The following is a 20,131-nucleotide window of genomic DNA, read 5'->3' as shown; positions in this document are numbered from 1 at the left end:
GCATTTGTTGTCAATTGGTGCTAAATAAATTATCTCAATTGAACAGAATTATTTGATGATGGACACCTGATGACCAGACGATTCAATGTGGTTTTTACAACCCCGGTTGGCCTGTCTGACCTTTCAACCTGAAGGGACCAAACATGCTTAGCGACTGGGTTTATCTTACAAAGATGACGGACACCCAAAGAATATGTCCCCAAATGATTCCAAAAAAGTCCTGTGACAGACTGGCGACCTGTCCAGGGTGACCCCGCCTCTCGACCGAAACGTTCGCTGGAGATGGGCACCAGCACCTCTCCTGACCCCACTAGGGATAAGGGTGTTAAATGGACGGATGATTCTGAAAAACACATCCATGCATTTAACTTTAGTTGCATATTTGCAAGTGTCTTACAGGTCTGAATAAAAAGTCGGACATCTGCAGCTGATCCAGAACGCAGCTGCTTGAGTCCTTGCTAAAACCAGGAAGTTAGAGCACATCACCCCAGTATTAAAGTTCTTACAGTGACTCCTTAGAGAGAACATCAGGCCAAAACCTATTGTCATTATCAAAATAAGTGGATATAAACTAAATTTAATTTTAGTTGCATAATTGCAACAGTGTCTTATAGGTCTGCCTAAAAAGTCTTATTTTGATAGAAATAGATTCTATTATCAGTCATTCTTTTAGCCTCCTAAAATTTCCATTCCACCTTTGTGGCCATCCCAGGTTTCATGTTTCTCAAATCAAGCCAATTGTGTCCAGTTGCTCAGTGGCATGTGCTAAAGACTGGAAGACATTAGGAACGTCCAGATTAATTTTCACCTTTCAGTGTCTTAACGTTGACGCTCCCTACGAAGTTCTAAGGACTACCTTTGTGGGAAAGTTGGAGAAGTAACCTGTGGACTGATTGTTTTGTTTTGTTTTTTTTTTAACCTTTTCTCTGTGCAATGCAGCCCAGTAGTAGCTATATAGCTATTTGAATCCCTGGCTCAGCACAGGTTATAATTCTGTTGAGTCTACCTCTTGACTTTAGTCCCCAACAATTTCAAATGACTTTCTTACTGCAATCAACCATAGTAATGATGAAGGAAAGCTTTTGCTGATTTTTCCTACTGTGTTCAAAGACAGAAATGCATTTCAACTTTGCCACTGGGGCATTAGTACCTTGAAAGTCTGACAGAAATTAATAATCAAAGCCAGACTTTGACACATATTTGAATGTTTTAAGGCTGTAGTCTTATAATTTTGATCTGCCAATTACCAGTCTTATTTAGTTTAAATGCTTTTATTTTTTAACTCTTCCTTCTCTTTCTTCACCTTGAATTTGACCAATTCTGATCATTTAAAGTACACTACCACTAGAAAATGAACAGATAGTTTGGGAATCACAGGACTGGACAGTTTGCATAAGATTCTAACATGATTCAACCTAACAGCTATCATCCAGTCTTTATGTTGTTCTGGCATGCTTGTCATTATATTACCGTAGATTTATTGGGATTTGTGGCTAGCAAAGTTGGGACTCCACAGTGGCGCAGTTGGTAGCACTGTTACCTTGCAGCAAGAAGGTTCTGGATTTGATTCCCAGCCCTGGTCTTTCTGCATGGAGTTTGCATGTTCTCCCTGTGCATGGTGGGATCACAGTCCAAAAACATGACTGTTAGGTTGATTGGTCTCTCTAAGTTCTCCTTAGGTGTGAATGCATGTATGATTATTTGTCCTATTTGCCTATTGCCCTGCCTCATCCATAAATAGCTGAAGATGGGTACCATCACGCCTGGCAGCCTCAATAGGGATAATAAGCGTGTTAGAAAATGATGGATGGATAATAAAGTATTACCAGTAGTAGAGTAGGAAATTGAGCTGTCAAATTATTTAACTCGAGCATGAGCATACAGGGTAAAGAAACCCTGTGGAACTCCATGACTACCTCAGTCTTCTGAGAAAGATCAATCATCCTCAATAACAAAACTAGAATGCATAGTTTAAATATAAATGAAATCAGTGATGTTCCCATATGTGGCTTGCAAAAGTATTCACACCCCTTGAACTCTTTCATATTTGTCACATTACAACCACAAACATAAATGTATTTCACTGGAATTTAACACGAACAAAATCAACAAAAAAGTGGTATACAATTATGAAGTAGAAAGAAAATTATACATGATTTAAAATATTTAAAAATAAAAAAACTGAAAAGAAATGAAATGAAATGAAATGAAATTTTATTCGAACATGATACAAATATAAAATAAAATAGTGCACAGTAACAAGAAGTGCATAAGAAAGAAGAGAAAATACAGATTTTTTTGTTTCAGTTAACATATCATGCTCAAAATGGGGTAGGAAGAAGTGAGAACTTATAAACTCCTACCCCTAAACACTTGAAACTTTAGAGTCCTACTGTCATTAAAAAAATCAAAATGTGCAAAATTGTTCAGCCCCCTTTCCTCTGAGTGCAACCAGTTGTCTTCAGAAGTTGCCTGATGATTGCTAATGACTAAATAGAGTCCACCTGCATGGAATCAAATCTTAGCACAAATCCAGCTGCACCGTGACGCCTCAGAGGTTTGTTAAGGAAATATTGGGGACAAAACAGCATCATGAAGTCCAAGGAACACAGCAGATGGTTCAAGGAGAAAACTGCGGAGACGTTTAAAGCAGTCTCAGGCAATCAAATAACTTTCCAAGATTTTAACATCTCATTGTTCAATCCATCATCCAGAGATGAAAAGAGTATGGCACAACTGTAAGCCTACCAATATGAAAAAGGACAGCACTGATTAGAGATGCAGCCGAGAGGCCCATGGTAACTCTGGACCAAATGCAGAGGTCCACAGCTCAGGTGGGAGAATATGGCCACAGGACAACTATTAGCCTTCACTGCACAGATGTGGTCTTCATGGACCAGTGGCTAGAAGAAAGCCATTATTAAAAGAAAACCGTTAGCAGTTTTTGACAGAACTCACGTTGGCGGCGCAGCAAACATGTGAAGGAAGCTACAGTTTTGGTCAAAATGTAAAACCCTAACACTGCACATCACTCTGAACCCACCATCCACTCTGTCAAATATGGTGGTGGCAGCATCATGCTGTGGGTGTGCTTTTCTTCAGCAGGGACAGTGAAGACGGTCAGAGTTGATGGGGAAAATGGATGGAACTGAACACAGGGCAATGTTGGAAGAAAACATTTTCCCCAGTGCTGAGTAGGTGATAAATATTCAAAATGAAACTTCTCAAATGAAGAAACTTTTTTATAACTACTCAACAGCAACAATTTTCCCAGATTTTTTAAAATTTAAGTTTAAATAGACAATAGGTAGCAACTTAGTGTAAATTAAGATCATTTTTCTTTTATCACACCAACATTGAGCCCAGTTATGATGAAAATAATTATACCACGACTATCACTAACAATTAAAACACTGTAGACAGATCAATAAATGTATACCATTTTATTTATTTTATGAAGTTAAAATTGTACAATTAGCACATGTCCATGATCCTCCTCATGCTCATAAACCTGGTTCCTCCATATCCCATCTCCCTGAAGCTCCTGTACTCTCCAGGCCTCATGTACATCATCCTGCCTCTGTAGTGGGGCTGCTCGTACATCAGCCAGTGGCCATCCATCACATGGCAGGACATGCAGTCAGACATGCGGTAGCGGTCCATGATGGAGTCACAGTCATCCATCATCTCATACATCTGGCCACCAAAGTTCTCCCTCTCATAGATCCTCATCCTGTAGGATCCCCTGTACTGTTTGCAGCAAATAAACATAATGAAAATCCAGTATCTAGTTGCCCCAGTCTTAGAAATGTATAACTTATAGTTTAAAACGTACCGAAGGGATCATACGGCAAGACCTGATTCCACCACTCCAGCCCATCATGCTCATGTAGTCAGCATACTCTCCCCTCCTCATGAAGTACTGGTTTCCCATGTAGTTGGGGCGGTCGTAGACCATGAAGCAGCCGCTCTCCACCCTGCAGGAGTGACACCTGCTCAGGTAGGAGGACATGTCAGCACAGTCGCTCATGCATTCATAGTGGCGACCCTGGAAGTTTCTGTCCTCGTAGAAGATGATCTGTGAGAGAAAAGGTTTTTTTTTTTAGAGATCACAGCCACTATCAGGCCTTTCCAGATGAGTATTGTAGGTAGTCTACCATTGATTTAAAAATGTTTACCTTGCCCATGGTGGTGGTGGTGGCTTGTCAGGTCACTCAGAGTACTGTAGATGAACTGATACCCTGCCTGCCTGAGTATCTTACATTTATACCTGACAGTAGACAAAGACAGTGTACCCCTCTATTGTTCAAATTCCTGACCTGGCAAAATACTATTGAAGCCTAGAGCATTTTGAGTTGCTTACACATATAGCAGTGGGGCCATGACCATTGTTTAGAAATTTCTTTTAAAAGCATTTTTTTTTATGGAAATTGAGTTTGTCTATAATTGATGACCTCATGAATGATGATAATGTTATTCCTAATAGCATAGAAAAATAGAAATTGCTTTTGTATTATTTGTGACGGTGAATAGAGAAAGACATGTTTCATTTGTTGCTGTCTGTACACAAACTTAAACACTGAGTTAACCCTTAACGTTGATGATTTTTATGTCAACATTTTGCATGCCACAGACTGCATGCAAATGTTTCATTTGTCGTTTGTACAGTAGTCATGTAACCAGCCTTTGTGTGTGACACACACATACTCAACAGCTGATCTGAGATGCTATGACTTTTTTCTACAGTATAAAAATGTATTTGACTTTAGCAGTGTTTTGATATTAGGTGTTGCACAAAAGCACTATATGTTGATGCATTGCTAATATGTATCAAGATAATTTGATATGACTAATAGACTTGACCTTTAAAGTGTTAGTTTTTTTTCATATCTTTGAGGAACAGTAGATGGAGGATGAATAAAAAATAAAATTGGTTATATCTGCAAGAGGTGGTGATGTATTCAGCGTGTTAGTAATGGACTGGTTGACCTTGACAGAGTAAAACAGCTGACTACCAGCCCTACCATGTGGATAATAGGCATGTCTCTTAGCAGGGTACGTTATGAATATCAAGCAAAAAATAGAAAAAAATCCTGGACAACCAACCTGCTTCTGGGTGCAAAAAAGTTGACAAAGTTCCACAAAGATTTTAATATTTTGATATAAGATCATAAAGAGATCAGATTAATTGAGGTCCACATAATCTACACCTAGTCACTTTCTGACTTTCCAGTGCTAGCTATCAGAAGTTTATAAAAACTAAATAAGTCTGACTCTCGTTTTTTCAAACTTTATTTGCAAAATTAAACAGAACAATAAAATGATCAGAGATGCATATTACAGCATTTATAGCCCAGCTTCCTTGCTGAGGTGATAGTCCTACTGCGGTGACCCTAAAGTATGCATGTTCTCTCGATGGAAGAGGTTGTTCTCTCTATATGCTCTGGTCTCTGAGTGTGACCGTACTGTCCTGTCCATTACAGACAGGCACCAGGCCCTGCAACCCAACAGAGGTAAGACGGGTATGGACAGGCCATTCATTTTTGACATGGGTTGTTTTCAAACCACTCTTTAAAAGCTTAAACATAAATCGCCTTTAATATGTTTGTTTAATTAAAAACCTGATCCTGTTAGGTAAACCCATGAGCCCACCTTGTTTTAATTATAACCAAGGGTGCGTTATCTTTACCTCTAAGTGAGTTGCTAGTCATCAAGATAGAAATGGAAGTCAATCCTTGTACCTCTCCACAGTTCAGGTGAAGCGACACACGTGAATCATTTTAGAATCACTAATTTCACTCTGTATTTTTTTTTATGTCGATGTTCAAGGGATCTCTAAAGTCACAGAGAGAGAGAGACAACTACAAATAAGTTGTACCTACCTGCCCACCTAACAGTGACACAATGAACCCCTTCCTCCTGAGCCAATGTTGCCCCAGATAATGTTAATATATTTTGTAATACTAATAATAATTTGTTTTATTTTAAGTACCTTTCGGGACTCTCAAGGTCGCTTTACAGTAAAAAACCACAATAGGATTGAATGCACTTATGGTGTTATTTAGCTTTAATTATGCTTCTTGTTTTAACAGGCGTTGCAATATTACAATAACACGGAGCAATATTTTTTAAGGGGCTCTGTTGCTTAGGAGATTTTGATGATTTAGACACTTTGTATTGTCATTTATGTCACTATCACAGCAAAGCTCAAAATATTTGGATAAAACTATAAGTATATATTTCTAATCCTCGTCTCCGGGCTCTTCTTCCACTCTATTCTGGCTGGCTGAACAATTTCCAGTTCGGGCTTCCTTTTTCCAAACACATCATGTCAGATTTGATCCATATTAAAGTGTTTTTCAAAATTTTATTGCAATAATGCATCTTAAACATAACGTAAATACAGTATTGAATGTCTAGAATTAGCAGGTAATTTAAAGGTTAAATTTGACAGCAGTTGATGTTTTATTTGTAAGAAAATGTCAGATTAAGGTATTTGAGTTGTAAAACAGAAAGTTATTTGGGGAAACATCTCAGTATTAGGGAATTAATGTTATTTTGTACCTGGTAATGACACGTGCATACTGGATAGACAATAACATGAGGGATTCACTCTTTAATCTTTATCTGCAAGTGAGTGAGCAGAAAAGATTTTTCACTAAAAGTGCATTCTGTCATTGATTTGCAGACAGCTTGATTTTGATCATATTTGATCAAAATTATCATCTTTATTTAAGGTTCTGACAACCGTTAAGTGACAGAGTTGGGTTGCTGACTCGTGATTTAATGCGGTGGTTGGTCCTCAGCTCCCACTGTCCCATGCGTTTTAAATGTGTCTCTGTTCCTCATCAGATCCTAAAGACTGCATGACCTCCTCTGCATTTCATTAAGTGTTGCTGAAAGGCTGGTAATCAATATGTTATTTATGTCAGCAAGGAAACACTTAAGACATGCAGGGCAGGAGGCTTGAGGTTGCAAAGAGGAATTTATTGTACCCTCTTTGCAACTTTTCCAGAAATAAAAAATAATAATAATAAAAAATCAAGCGTTGTAGAAAAGATAGAAAAGAGAATGAATAACTTTATTGAAATTTAGTGGTAGGAATCCATGATCCTCCTCATGCTCATGAACTTGGTTCCTCCATATCCCATATCCCTGAAGCTCCTGTACTCTCCAGGTCTCAGGTACATCATCCTGCCTTTGTAGTGGGGGTGCTCGTACATCAGCCAGTGGCCATCCATCACATGGCAGGACATGCAGTTGGACATGCGGTAGCGGTCCATGAAGGAGTCGCAGTCGTCCATGCACTCGTGCATCTGACCACCGAAGTTCTCCCTCTCATAGATCCTCATCCTGTAGGATCCCCTGTACTGTAAAAGGATTTGAGAAACCCAGATTAGATCAGGCTTTGGCAGTAAAAGTAAAACGTTGTGTAGAAAGGAGACGCAGTACCATGGGGATCATACGGCAGGACCTGATGCAGTCAGACATTCCCATCATGCTCATGTAGTCGGCATACTCGCCCCTCCTCATGAAGTACTGGTTTCCCATGTAGTTGGGGCGGTCGTAGACCATGAAGCAGCCGCTCTCCACCCTGCAGGAGTGACACCTGCTCAGGAAGGAGGTGAGCTCTGCACAGTCGCTGCTGGTCTCATAGAAGCGACCCTGGAAGTTCCTGTCCTCGTAAAAGATGATCTGAGAAGACGAAATCATCAACTGGAATCAGTTTATTTTTTATACAAATATAAATTTGGCATCCTTACATTTAATTGAAAATGTTGATGACTTTCATGATCAGCCTACCTTGCCCATGATCCTAGTCTTCAGTTGGTTCCTGTAGAACTGAACTGTGGCTGATGTGTGGTCCTGGCACTGGCTACCGTTACTTTTATACTTGCTGAAAATAAAAATGTATGTTGGCCTTCTATTGTGTGAAGTCCCCACTCAGCAACATGCCATAAAAGACTATAGAGCTGCCAGGGCATTAAAGGGTCATTATCCAGCACTACGCTCTTCTGGTGGAAATGCATGCATTGCATACGTACAGCATTGTTGCTAAGCATAATGAAAAATAACGAGAAACTTCTAAACCTAATATGACACCTGGGCTGCTTTATGTTATATTTTTATTAGCAAAACAAAACTCTGGACTAGAGAATGTAACACTTACATTTAATAAATTTCAAATAAAACAGGATTTCACTTCAGATACTTCAGAGATAAAACTAAATATTTCACATCCATGATGACATTTCAAGAAAACCATGCAGAGTGCATCTGTGTTTTAAGGATCTTGAAAACTGGCTGAACCAATTCATACTGACAGATCGAAGCAATAAACCCAATGGAATCAGATATTGCTGCTTTTAAAGCTATTACAAGAGGTATGTTAATGAGATTTATATACGGTCAGTAACAAAACACTTTGCAGCAAATTTAAAATTGCAGGCCTAGAGCCGCTCTGGCGGGTTCGAGACTTGCCACCTCCTTGAGTTTACATCCAAACTCTGAGAGTGCAATCCAAAATGGATGACTTCCTGTCAGGTTCGAAAGAGGCAACAAAAGTGTATCTGGTATTGTGTACAATAAGAAGGCTGTCATTTAATAAGGTTAGAGTGATTCATCCACTTTAATATGTAAAGTGGATGAATCGCGTCCTGATCTTAATGAACAAAGATGAAATTATGACAATGATGACATAGATGTGCTAAGGAGTGCATTGTGATAACAGACTGACGGTTTGGTGGTGCTTTTACCTTGTACTTGGTGTTTATGACAAAGTCTGATTTCAAGGCTGAGGTGCACTTAAATACTTTGTTGAAGAGCCAAGCTGCATATAGTCTGCAGTTTATTACCGTAAGATTAATTTTTTTAAGTTGCTAAGAAGAAATGCATAGGAGGCGTATGCTCAAACAAAACGTGTAAATTTCACAAAATGGTCCATTTGAACTAAAATGGGCAAAATGGACTGAGTCTCATATGTGTGCCACATTTCATAAGCCTCTGTCAACTGACAGATCGAAACAAGCATTGTAGAAAAGATAGAAAAGAGAATGAATAACTGTCAAAATGATCCACGATTAGTTATAAAAATAGACCTTATTTTGGAAATATTTATTTTAGATATAAAAACAATACAGTAATAATACTGTAGATTATTTAGTTTTCATAAATTTTATTAAAATATTATCTGTCTTCTTCCTCAAACCGAGGAAGAGGACAGAGTTGGCTGTAGCAGCTGGTGTTTTGCTGCTGCCTTCCACTTTATAAATAAAACAATGAATGACACTTCTGGTTGGACTGTGTGATCTGGTACGTACTTCTATAGCTCTGTGTCCAGTTCAGCAACAGCTGTGCTGTTTAGAGTCTGGTGTGGTGGTAACAGCGACACCGAACTTTGTTACCACTGACACCGGACCTCTGTGGGTCTGGTCGGATCGGTGATGTCGGTACCGCAGGCAGAATACCTCCTGTTAGCATCTCAAAGACTGACCAGCTCTGTCTGTCTCAGCGCGGCATTAATTTTTATCTCATTAAGGTAACGATCACCTGTTAGAACCTTCGTTAGTTCTGCTGGTACAAATGACTCAAAGTGTTGTGGAGAAACATTCAGGGTCCAGATTAGGTCCTTCGTTGTTTCACTCCAGCTCTCACACTGCGTTCTCCTTTCTTTCATGTGGGAAATTATCCAGATTCACCTCAGTTTTTATTTTTATTTGTTTTTAATTACAGCCAATAGTGACACGGTGTGGTATCATCTAAAATTACACCAGTCAAGCGCAATATGATAAACAACTAGCCTTCCTGTGTTTTACTCCGTAGATTCCAGTACAGAATGGACCGTTATGCGTCATCAACCCATCAGTGAAAAAATGGAGACCTCTATGGGTGAAAAATACAACAAAAGATGTACATTTTTGAAGTAATGATGAGTTTTAGTGTATCACAAACGGCTATTTTTTTATGTAATAGGAAAATTGCAACATATTTAGGCCAAAATGTTCAACTAGTCTTGGATCCTTTTAACATTTTCCTGGGTATGCCTTGGAAACATGTTGCTCCACACAAATTAAGCTTCCTCCCAGGGGTGAAGACCACTGGGGGGAAGCAAGTTCCTTGAAGCCATCACAAGTATTCATCACCTTAAAAAAATCTCCCACTTAGCAAGATCAGCAGCACAGCCATCAAACAGTTTCCTCTTCTCACAATCAACAAACAGCTCAAACTCCTTGTCAATCACAGATCACGTTGTCCTTTCACATCATACAAATCAGTCTATCAAGCGTGTGCATCAGACCTTCCTGAGGAGATTGCACAACCAGGGTGTGGCTTACAACCTGCAATATTTACCTAAGCGCTCTACTCATGATTTGTGGGTGTGGCTTTCATAAAAATAAATTAATTACTTTATATACAAGAAAACATATTGTGCACAATCCTCAAGATTTTCCTCTGATCATTACATTAATCATGTCAGACAGACATTGGTGTATCGTTCTGTGCACATGTGAACTTAACAGCTGCTACCGTCTCAGATCAGTATCACATCACTATCTCACACTTGTTCTGCAGTCCCATATGGCCTCTTTCAGTTCTTAGTGGTTAATGTGCATCTAACCCCCAAATCAACTTTTTTTTTTCCTGGTAAACTGTCTAAGCAGATTATCTGTATGACTCTGTGAACATTTTGACATTTTTGTGTAAATGTTTTAGTCCTGCATTATTTTTCCTAAATCCATCTCAGTGCTGCCCTCTTTGATCAAACAGTGTCTGAGCCTGTTTGATTAAAGCTGTGCGGCTTTACATCAGGCGGGATAGGTTTTCGTCACACATCCCCACGTTTGGGTATAAAAGCATCTCACTCAGAGGCATGGCTCCACTCACCTGGTGATGAGTGTTGCCGTGGAGACCAGCGATTGATAGCATTACTCTGCTTTAAAAATGTGTGATATATTGACACCTTTAATGTACTCTTAATGCAAGTTTTAGTACAACTTAGTATGACAACAGTCATGAAGTGTTCATGAAAGCCACAAACATTCATGAAAACCCCTTCATGTTTATGACAGTGTCATGTCAGTCTTATGCACTCAAATAAAGTGTTACTGGGAATGCTTGCTCTGACTTTTACACAGTGTACATAAACATTTGCTTTCAAATGCAGAGTGAAAGACAAAATGGTTAGCAAATAGCAAACTTTTTTTCAAAGGTGATGTATTTGTGGTTAATGTTCGGAAAACCATTTTTGTTGTTTGACAGTTTGTTAAAAATGTTCTTAGACTTGATTAATCAACTGGTACTGTAAGTCGATCGTTTTCCTTCTCCAGACCTGAAGTCAGCTATGTGGTGTTTTGTTAGTCTTAAGAGACTGTTAACAAGATACTGCTTGACTGTTTCACAGATCAAAATGCTGAAGTAATTAGTGAAAAAAAAAGAGTTCATCCTTCAGGAGTTCATCCTATTGTAATGTGTTGGATTTCATTGTCTCCTTCAGATTAGGAATCTAAACACTTCACAGCTTGCCCTGACATTCTGACGCACATTTACAAATCTTCTTATTCCCAGGTTTGATCATCTGCAAAATCCGCTAAGGTGAAATCTCATTATGTTGACGCCAGAGGGGGAGTAAATAAAAACAAACCAAAATGCTTATTGAAACTAGAAACTAAAAAACAGTCTGAACATGCTTTTAACTTCTATATTTTTTTAATGTTTTGTGAATTAGGTTACTTAGTTTGTTTGGTACAATAATCAGGACTCACTGCAGAATCAACTGTTTATTGACATAAACAGCTCATTTCTCGTGGTTCTATCTCAGATTTTGAAGCCAAAATATCCCAGGAAACTCAAATGGATTGAATTTAAATTGAGTCAATTCATCGACATGAGCTTTTCCTTCCTGTCTAACAGGATTCCATGATGCGTCCGATGGAGCCGATCCGCATGTCCATGGGGCCCGTTCCCATGTCCCTCATGCTCCGGTACTCTCCGGGCCTCAGGTACAGCATCCTGCCTCTGAAGCTGGGCTGCTCATACAGCAGCCAGTGGCCATCCATCACATGGACGGACTGGCAGTCAGACATGCGGTAACGCTCCTGGATGGAGTCGCAGTCGTCCATCAGCTCGTTCATCTGACCACTAAAGTTCTCCCTCTCGTAGATCCTCATCCTGAATGGACCTCTGTGCTGTGAGAGGAAGCACGATTACTTTCAGGAAGCATTTTACCCGCAGTGCAAGTTGAATTAAAACATGTATAGGGAAGAATAATCATCCTTGTAATTAAAGGTCAGATAGAGGCATAGAATGTCGAATGATTAGTTGACAACATATAAAATACACAGGAGGACACGGCAACGTGTGTCTTGTGTTGTAAGAGACACCTCTTTAACGTTACATAACCGTAAGACGATGCAGAGTGTGATTATGGGTTGTTACCATGGGGATCATGCGGCAGGAGCGGATGCAGTCGCTCATGCTCATCCCCATGAGTCGCTGGTTGTCGGGGTACTCTCCTCGCCTAACCAGCATCTGGTGGCCCATGAAGTTGGAGCGTTCGTAGACCATGAAGCAGCCGCTCTCCACCCTGCAGGAGTTGCAGCGGCTCAGGTAGGAGGTGAGCTCTGCACAGTCGCTGCTGGTCTCATAGGAACGACCCTGGAAGTTCTTGTCCTCATAAAAGATTATCTGGAAGGAGAAAATGGTTTCAGATATGATCTGGTAGGAAATGATCTGCTTATGTTGTAAGAAACACCCAAAACGCTCTCTTACTCTGCCCATTTTGGTAGTCAGTCCTGTTGTCCCTGATTGCACTGGTAGTTGGGCAAAGCAAACTCTGTCACTTTTATACTCATCATCATGGTTAAATGATCTATGGAGCCATTGTTTTGAATATCTTACTCAGCAGCGTAGCGTACAGGGCTATAATGATAGCTAAATCGCTCTGTAAATGGTTATTATTCCAGTGTGTATGCATCTGGTGCAGTGCCAACTGCAGCGGCTGCCCTATGGGGTACAGGTGGGTGACAACAGAAAATGTATCAGCTGGGACTCTGCTGTCAGCGGGATAAAAAGCACCGTAAGAAATTCAAATAACAAGTCCACAGTCTGAATTTATAGTCTCATTATGTCTGTTATAGTTACAAACTTGAACATGCATTCGTTTTTATTTTGTTTCAACTCTACATCATTTTATTCAATGTAGTATTTCACGGTCTCTTCTACATGTAACTAATTTGATCTGCCAACCTAGTGAAACATTTATTTTAGTCTGCAAAAAAATATTGAGAAAGACAGACTACACCCTTATATGCACAGTGAAATCACTCATCAGCAGCAACCACAAAGTTCAGTTTTAGAATTAGTGTCAACAATCTATGATACAGGAAATACAAGTGAAATAGGTACAGGATTCTCAGCACTTTGGGTTGACGGTTCAGAGAATCCTTCTTAGACTTTTCCAGACAATACAGAAACACACAAAACACGCACAAATTACTAACATTTTTTTTTTTTTGGACTGTTATAACCATTAAACAATCTCCCCTTCAGTTCAACCTTATAAGTGGAGACACATATGTTACCATTATAAAATAACTTGCAATTATGCATTGGCAAAGATCAATGCAATTTTCACAGGTGGTGGGACATTATTGTTAGCAGCTGCTGAAAGTAACTAAAAAGTTACTTTTAATGTAACTTTTAATGTACATTCCAAATCAAATAATCAGTAATCTAACTAAGTTACTTTTTCAAGGATTAATCAGTCATGTGATTAAAGTAACTTTTTCAAAGTAACTATGCCATCACTGGTCACTACAGAAGATTGTTGCTAAGAACTGGTGAAAGAAAATGTAGCTTTCTATTTAATATTGTAATATCTTTAGATGATCTGCCAGTGGTAATAACAACAAAGTGCTTAAGAACTATTAAGGAAATCTTAAAATCAATCACAAACAAAATGGTAGCCAGTGACGATATGCTAAATGAGGACTAGTAGGTTTTCTTTCTTGGTGTTGGTAAGAAATCTGACTGCAACATTTTCAACTACAGTTTGCGTAATGCGGCAGTAGGTAGCTTTGTATAAAAATGCTTTTTTGTTTTTTTGTTGGTTTTTTTACATATTTGTTAAAACTGTCACTATGACCTGACAGTGTAGTGTCAGACAGATAATCTATGAAACAATCAAGCTCCTGAAACCTTCTCCATGTGGCCCTACTGCCATCTGCAGAAACACACCGCTCCCTATCAGAAAGAGCCAATCAGAGCCAGAAGGACGACCTTAGCAGAGTCAATCACCTTCTTGTTCTCCATGCTACAGCTCCTTCCTCACAGCATAGCCCGTCATGAATGCTAAGGCTAGTTAGCATAGCTACTGATGATGGTGGATACACTGTTCCCATGTAACAGATTTTTTTCTCCACCATTAGCACAACTGAAGCAAACCAAGTGAGTAGTATGTAAGCTTGATTGGTAGTGCTAAGACCCTCCTCCAGGCTCTGATTGGTTGTTTCTGAACGTGTATTTCTGCAGAGGCAGATCTTCGTATTTTATCTGCCTCATGTTATTCTTTCACAACATACTGTCAGTTTTAACCAGTATGTTAAAATTGTTTCACATTTTTTAAAAGCTACTTACTGGAGCTTTAGGTTTTTGTAGCAGCTGGTAGAATGTCAAACGGCATTTTGACTAAAGTACAAAGGGTTGGAGTCCCAGTTGACGGCGTCTCAACTAAAGTTCTACAGCTTTTTATTTCTCTTTCTCACTGTTTACGTTTTAATTATGCTTTTTAAATCTCTTTCTCACATGCTGTTTTTATTTTAATTATGTAAAGCACTTTGAAATGCGATGCTGCTGAAATGTGCTATACAAATAAAATTTGATTGATTGATTAAAGATTTTACATTCTACTCCTGAGAATTTAAAATAGTTTGTAACGTATTAAATAAAATATTATATGTAAAATATGTAGCAGAACTTTCACAACCTACACACGCACGCACAAACATCTACAGGATTGAATGATAAAACTACAAGTCAGCGTTTGATGTATGTTTTATTTGACTCATGGACACATGACTGTTGTGCCTCAGCAGGAATCCATAATGCGCCTGACAGAGCTGAGCCTCATGCCGCTGTGCCCCAGCTCCCTCAAGCTCCTGTACTCTCCAGGCCTCAGGTACATCATCCTGCCTCTGTAGTGGGGCTGCTCGTACATCAGCCAGTGGCCGTCCATCACGCTGCAGGACTGGCAGTCAGACATGCGGTATCGATCCACGATGTTGTCACAGTCGTCCACCAGCTCGTGGCTTTGACCAAGGAAGTTCTCCCTCTCAAAGATGCGCATCCTAAAAGAACCTCTGTGCTGTTTGGATGAACCCAGAGGGACACATAGCAATGACCTTGCTCAAGTTGACTTTGTTAAAAAGTGTCAAAAGTATAATGTAAATGAAATAACATTTCTAACACTAAGTCACTAACTACCGTCTAGGTTGTTTTTAGTGTATACCTGGGGAATTAAGCGGCAGGATCGGATGGAGTCACTCATGCCAAAAGACCCATAGTCGGAATATTCCCCCCTTCTCAGGAAATACTGATTTCCCAGGAAGTTGGGGCGGTCGTACACGACAAAGCAGCCGCTTTCCACCCTGCAGGAGTGACACCTGCTCAGGAAGGAGGACATGTCAGAGCAGTCGCTCATGCACTCATAGTGGCGACCCTGGAAGTTCCTCTCCTCGTAGAAGATGATCTAGAAAACAAAGAGAAGCTTTGGATGAACATGTTGTCCTTCTCTGTGATTTTATCACTCGTCTGCATTGTTTCTCTGCAGTGCACATCCTAAACAGTTCTCTGGTGAACTCTCTACCCACCTTGCCCATGTTTGATGTGCGTTAGTGGGATTCTGTCCAACAACCTGCGGCTGCCAGGCGGCTTTTATACTTTATACGGGCTGTTAGAGGGTTTTGTTATTTAAATTATCTGGAAGCTGATGAATAAGCAGCTCTGCGATCGCTGTTAATTTCATTTGTGCCATCATGATTCAGGACAAAGACAGGGGAAACGAGTGAAAGTCACGTAGTTGAACCGAGCTAAAGATTTCCAAGACTAGAGGGTACATAAGAGAAATTTCCATCATATTTAAACAACATTATTTGATTTGGATCAATGTTTTAAGTTTAGTAGGTGTATGTGTTAAACATTTCCAATGCTTCTACAGCAGAAAACAAAAAGGAAAATAATAAAATGCTAGTTAGAGATAAAAGATTTTTAGCTGTTTTGACAAAGAAAATAAACTTTTTGTTAATGACATAATAATGAGTTTGTGACCAACTTACCATGACGAGCTGACTTCAAAAAGCACACAGAGCAGTTTCCTTTAGAAAACCAGTTGTTTTATCATCTGATTTATTTAAATTATGTAAAGCTACACTATGGGCAAGATTTAAGTCAAACAATAACTCCCTGGTTTACTAAGCCAACTGGAAGGAAAACAAAACATTAATGAAGTTTCCAAGTTAGACCCAATTCACTTTGCATCAACAGAAAATAACCTTGACATCAGAAATATATCAATAACAAAAAAACCACAGAAAGGAACTTTATTTCAGGCCTTTCTGTCAAAACGGTTTTCTGCAGGTTTACAATCTATTGGTGTTCAGTTGGTTTTACTTTTCTGTTTTGTATTTTAAATGAAAGGGTTTGACAGATGTCACCATCGTTTTAAATTTGAATTTATGCTGCATTCCGTCTGAGCTGGGAAATTACAAGTTCCCAGTCAGACAAATGAACTGGAGCGTCATCTGAAGTCAGATTTCCCACTGGGACAGTGACATCAACTCCGGCTACCTCCAGCTACGACTTGTAAGACTGACTTCACATTTCAACATGGCCTCTCATCGCATCAACAACATAAAATGTGGTGGAAACATGTTTATTTTAGACACTGTAAGATTGCAGGACCAGCTCCTGGAGTACTAGTAGATCTGAAAATAACTAAAATATTGCATAAAAGTGTAATATTTCTTGCCAGTCATCTAAGAAAGTGAAACTTTCTTTCACTGTCCATCGCTATTTCAAGCTTTTCTTATTTATTTATTTTTTTTTTGCATTGAATGATTATGGTGTTAAAGAGAACCCAAAATTCAGTGTCTCTGAAAATGACATCACTTTAGATTGAGAGACTTTTCAAAAGCTCAGGAAATCTTTGCAGGTACTTTTAGCTGATTCGCTACAGCAGATCAGATGAAAAGCTGAAGCATGAGTTATTGCTAAATACAGATTCATTCAAAATTGGTGAATGTGAAATCTTTGCCTTGTAACATAAAATGTTGTCAAAATCTCCTCTAACCTAAATCTTGTGAAGTGAATGCTTTCTCTCGTCCCATTAGCATGTTGCTGCACCACTGATCCTTACCGACTTTCCAGGTTTTCATCAAACGTTGCTGCTGGCGCAGCCACCCAAACAGTTTCCCAATAACTTCCAGGGATTTCACCGTTTTCAGAGAGATGCATGTGTTCTACTTCTGGGATGTCCTTCAGTTTAAAAGCCCAGGAACTGGTAACGATTTCAGAGAAGATGAATTATGGTCAGGAGCCATGTTGAAAGTTTTACCAAATAAACATTTCATGGTACCATCACATGTTAAAAACAAGTTTAACATTTAGCTTGAACAATAATGGATATTTCTGTTTAATTCTTACAATCAAACCAGCAACAATCTCATGCTGACTTCATGCTGCTTTCGAACAAAAGACACCATCTTGATTACTGCAGAATGGATCACACACTTTATACCAACAGGGCCTTTATAGGGTTCGCATTACATCGATTTGGCATTTGTTTGATATGCAAATCAGGTTATTTTGAATAACAAAGCTTTGCCCTGTCTGCAGATTGTTAGATTGTTTTGGCACTATTCTTATCTCTATGTTTCCTCACCTACACTTTTTTTTTCTTTGAAGACAAGACCTTCCAAGCTGGGTGCTGTATGAGCGGCCCAGTACACCCTGAGAGCCAACACTGGATGGGATTCAGTGAGAGCATCCAGTCATGTCACTTCATTAAAAATGTGAGCTTAAGATAAGGCTTGCTGTTCTACAGTTGCTATGATTCGCCCTTTCTTTCAGGCTAATGAAGCTACATGCTTTAACACTGAGGGTCAACTGGGTGCCAAAGAGTGCACCAATCAAGCAATATTCACTGAAAGCCTACCGGACAAACGGGAAGGATAAAAGAGAGTAAAAATGTTCAAATATTGTAGATCTGATTCAGCTACACTTTTTTTTCCTGATCTCTTACTCATGTCTTTCAGATGTACGGAAAGTCCTGGAAGATCAGGTTCTATAACACGCAGGATTCTGGAGGTCAGGCAGCAGAGTGTGCTGAGGACGGCCCATCGATTTCTGAGTTCTTTAAGTTCAGGGAGTTCTGGTTGTCCGTGGTGATGGATGGGGCTTGGGTCCAATGCGATCAGCCCAACTATCTGCGACACCAATACTTTCTAGAACGTGCCGAGTATCCAAGCTACACACACTGGGACACCGACTCAACTTCATTGAGTTTCATTGGTCCCTCAATTAACGTTTTTTTTAATTTTTTATTATTATTGTCATCGATTCTTTTCCTCTTATATCATAGTTTTTAGAAAAACAATACATTGATTAATTTTCATATAAATCATTGTCTCGTACAAATGAATGAACAGCAAGTCTTATACTTTGATAGTCGTTCTGAACCGAGCCATAAAATTAACTTGCACAGCCTCAGATGTGTTTGGCTGTGGCTGGTTTTGATTCTTGGCACTGCCACACTACAATTGTGTGTTGTGAGATAATTCAGTGGGTAAGAACAAAAGGTAGACTCTAGACAAATATTTGAATTGCAATAAGTGTTACATGTCCTGCTAACCCCGCATTTGTTGGTATTGTTCCTGCCACGTATAAAGACTACTCTGTTCGTTAGTGACTGCAGTATTTTAAACTCTACAAATGGAGAAGGTGGGACAGTCATGGGGGGAACTAACTCCTGTTCAAACCATTGATGATTTTAAACTCAGACCTCTGATAGGAAATGTGTTTGCAATGGAGCCGTCTGTTTGTCTTTTTTTCAGATTGTATTTTATGAAGGTCAGGACTTCCAGGGAAAGTCCTACGACTGCAAAGGGGACTCGGCAGACTTGTACAGCTACATCCGCCGATGCAACTCTGTGAAGGTGCAGGCCGGCTGGTGGGTCCTGTATGAGCGCAACAACTTCTCAGGTTACCAGTATATAATTGGCCCTGGGGAGTACACAGGCTATGGTCAGTGGATGGGATTTAATGACTGTGTCAGATCCTGCAAGATCATCAAAAACGTGAGTCTCCAGAAAACAACGCCATAAAACACACCTTGTACATTCAACTAAACACACTTCTTTTGCTATGTTCAGTGCAAGGGCCCGTTCAAGCTCAAGCTATATGGACGACCAAACTTTAACGGTCCGACTCTGGAGGTGACGGATAATATGAATTCCTTGCGAGAAAAATGGCCATGTCAAGTCATGTCCTGCAAGGTCCTCCAGGGTTCCTGGGTGTTCTATGAACACCCCAACTTCAGTGGTCGGCAGTACCTGCTGGAGAAAGGGGAGTATGGGAGTCCTGCTGAGTGGGGAGCCTTGACTGCAACTGTTTGTTCTATCAGCAGAGTCATGGAGCTGCCAAAATCAGACAGCTAAAACTCCTCATAATGTGTTCCAATAAAGCCCATCATCTCCAACACTTTCTGTTCCTGTGGTTATTTATCTGTTTAAATGGGCTGCACAGTGGAACAGCTGGGAGCACTGCTGTCTGACAGCAAGAAACAGGTTCATGGATGGATTGGGTGATAATTTTCAATGTGGAAGAATTAATGAAATGTATCTCCGATTAACTGGCGACCTGTCCAGGGTGACCCCGCCTCTGGCCTGTTGACGACTGGAGATAGGCACCAGCACCCATCCCGACCCCACAAGGGATAAGTGTGTAAGATGATGGATGGAAGGATGGATGGATGGATAATGAAATATATTTGTGAAAATATTGACCATTAAGGTGTAGCAGCTGTAGCTCAGAGTCATAATCACTAATGGTAAAAAGCACACTACTATTGAGATGAGAC

The 20,131-nt window shown here is 39.7% G+C and overlaps 5 protein-coding genes across 6 annotated transcripts in view; 1 reads left to right on the top strand and 4 right to left on the bottom strand.

Annotated features, from left to right (window-relative positions):
* Positions 1-4,270, bottom strand: part of LOC106947591 (gamma-crystallin M3-like) — an 8,869-nt gene extending 4,599 nt beyond the window's left edge. The window contains exons 1-3 of the mRNA XM_015032701.1: positions 4,179-4,270; positions 3,836-4,078; positions 3,512-3,750 (exon numbers count right to left, since the gene is read on the bottom strand). Of these exons, the coding sequence (XP_014888187.1) occupies positions 3,512-3,750; positions 3,836-4,078; positions 4,179-4,187 (491 nt within the window). The 5' untranslated portion in view covers positions 4,188-4,270. The remainder of the gene's footprint in view (positions 1-3,511; positions 3,751-3,835; positions 4,079-4,178) is intronic.
* Positions 4,271-7,060: 2,790 nt separating this feature from the next.
* Positions 7,061-7,885, bottom strand: LOC106947594 (gamma-crystallin M3-like). Of its 2 annotated transcripts, XM_015032706.1 has the most exons (3): positions 7,804-7,885; positions 7,453-7,695; positions 7,061-7,370 (listed from the first exon to the last, which is right to left on the bottom strand). In XM_015032706.1, the coding sequence occupies exons 1-3, from the start codon at positions 7,810-7,812 to the stop codon at positions 7,092-7,094; spliced, it is 531 nt and encodes a 176-aa protein (XP_014888192.1). In that variant the 5' UTR covers positions 7,813-7,885; the 3' UTR covers positions 7,061-7,091. The 2 variants fall into 2 exon arrangements, with proteins under 2 accessions (XP_014888192.1, XP_014888191.1); XM_015032705.1 differs by lacking the exon at positions 7,804-7,885 and having other exon boundaries at positions 7,453-7,713.
* Positions 7,886-11,762: 3,877 nt separating this feature from the next.
* On the bottom strand, positions 11,763-12,875 carry LOC106947593 (gamma-crystallin M3-like). The gene is made up of 3 exons (XM_015032703.1): positions 12,769-12,875; positions 12,436-12,684; positions 11,763-12,185 (listed from the first exon to the last, which is right to left on the bottom strand). The coding sequence occupies exons 1-3, from the start codon at positions 12,775-12,777 to the stop codon at positions 11,904-11,906; spliced, it is 540 nt and encodes a 179-aa protein (XP_014888189.1). The 5' UTR covers positions 12,778-12,875; the 3' UTR covers positions 11,763-11,903.
* A 2,158-nt stretch (positions 12,876-15,033) lies between these two features.
* LOC106947595 (gamma-crystallin M3-like) lies at positions 15,034-15,946 on the bottom strand. The gene is made up of 3 exons (XM_015032707.1): positions 15,867-15,946; positions 15,506-15,745; positions 15,034-15,361 (listed from the first exon to the last, which is right to left on the bottom strand). Exons 1-3 carry the CDS (start codon positions 15,873-15,875, stop codon positions 15,086-15,088), a joined length of 525 nt encoding a protein of 174 aa, XP_014888193.1. The 5' UTR covers positions 15,876-15,946; the 3' UTR covers positions 15,034-15,085.
* A 2,974-nt stretch (positions 15,947-18,920) lies between these two features.
* Positions 18,921-19,752, top strand: LOC106947578 (gamma-crystallin 2-like). The gene is made up of 3 exons (XM_015032672.1): positions 18,921-18,993; positions 19,107-19,349; positions 19,425-19,752. The coding sequence occupies exons 1-3, from the start codon at positions 18,985-18,987 to the stop codon at positions 19,707-19,709; spliced, it is 537 nt and encodes a 178-aa protein (XP_014888158.1). The 5' UTR covers positions 18,921-18,984; the 3' UTR covers positions 19,710-19,752.
* The last annotated feature ends 379 nt before the right edge of the window (positions 19,753-20,131 follow it).

This window comes from Poecilia latipinna, unplaced genomic scaffold, assembly GCF_001443285.1.
Source record: "Poecilia latipinna isolate Pla-1442-1.1 unplaced genomic scaffold, P_latipinna-1.0 Scaffold248, whole genome shotgun sequence".
Classification (NCBI taxonomy): Eukaryota; Metazoa; Chordata; class Actinopteri; order Cyprinodontiformes; family Poeciliidae; genus Poecilia; species Poecilia latipinna.
This window is presented reverse-complemented; position numbering and strand designations above follow the sequence as displayed.

Coding starts and splice junctions, on each gene's coding strand:
- LOC106947594 (XM_015032705.1), bottom strand. CDS start 7,713: ATGATTTCGTCTTCTCAGATCATCTTTTACGAGGACAGGAACTTCCAG. Junction 7,371..7,452: donor CCTGCCGTATGATCCCCATG/GTACTGCGTCTC, acceptor ATCCTTTTACAG/TACAGGGGATCCTACAGGAT.
- LOC106947593 (XM_015032703.1), bottom strand. Junction 12,186..12,435: donor CCTGCCGCATGATCCCCATG/GTAACAACCCAT, acceptor TTCCTCTCACAG/CACAGAGGTCCATTCAGGAT.
- LOC106947595 (XM_015032707.1), bottom strand. Junction 15,362..15,505: donor CCTGCCGCTTAATTCCCCAG/GTATACACTAAA, acceptor TCATCCAAACAG/CACAGAGGTTCTTTTAGGAT.
- LOC106947578 (XM_015032672.1), top strand. Junction 19,350..19,424: donor CCTGCAAGATCATCAAAAAC/GTGAGTCTCCAG, acceptor TGCTATGTTCAG/TGCAAGGGCCCGTTCAAGCT.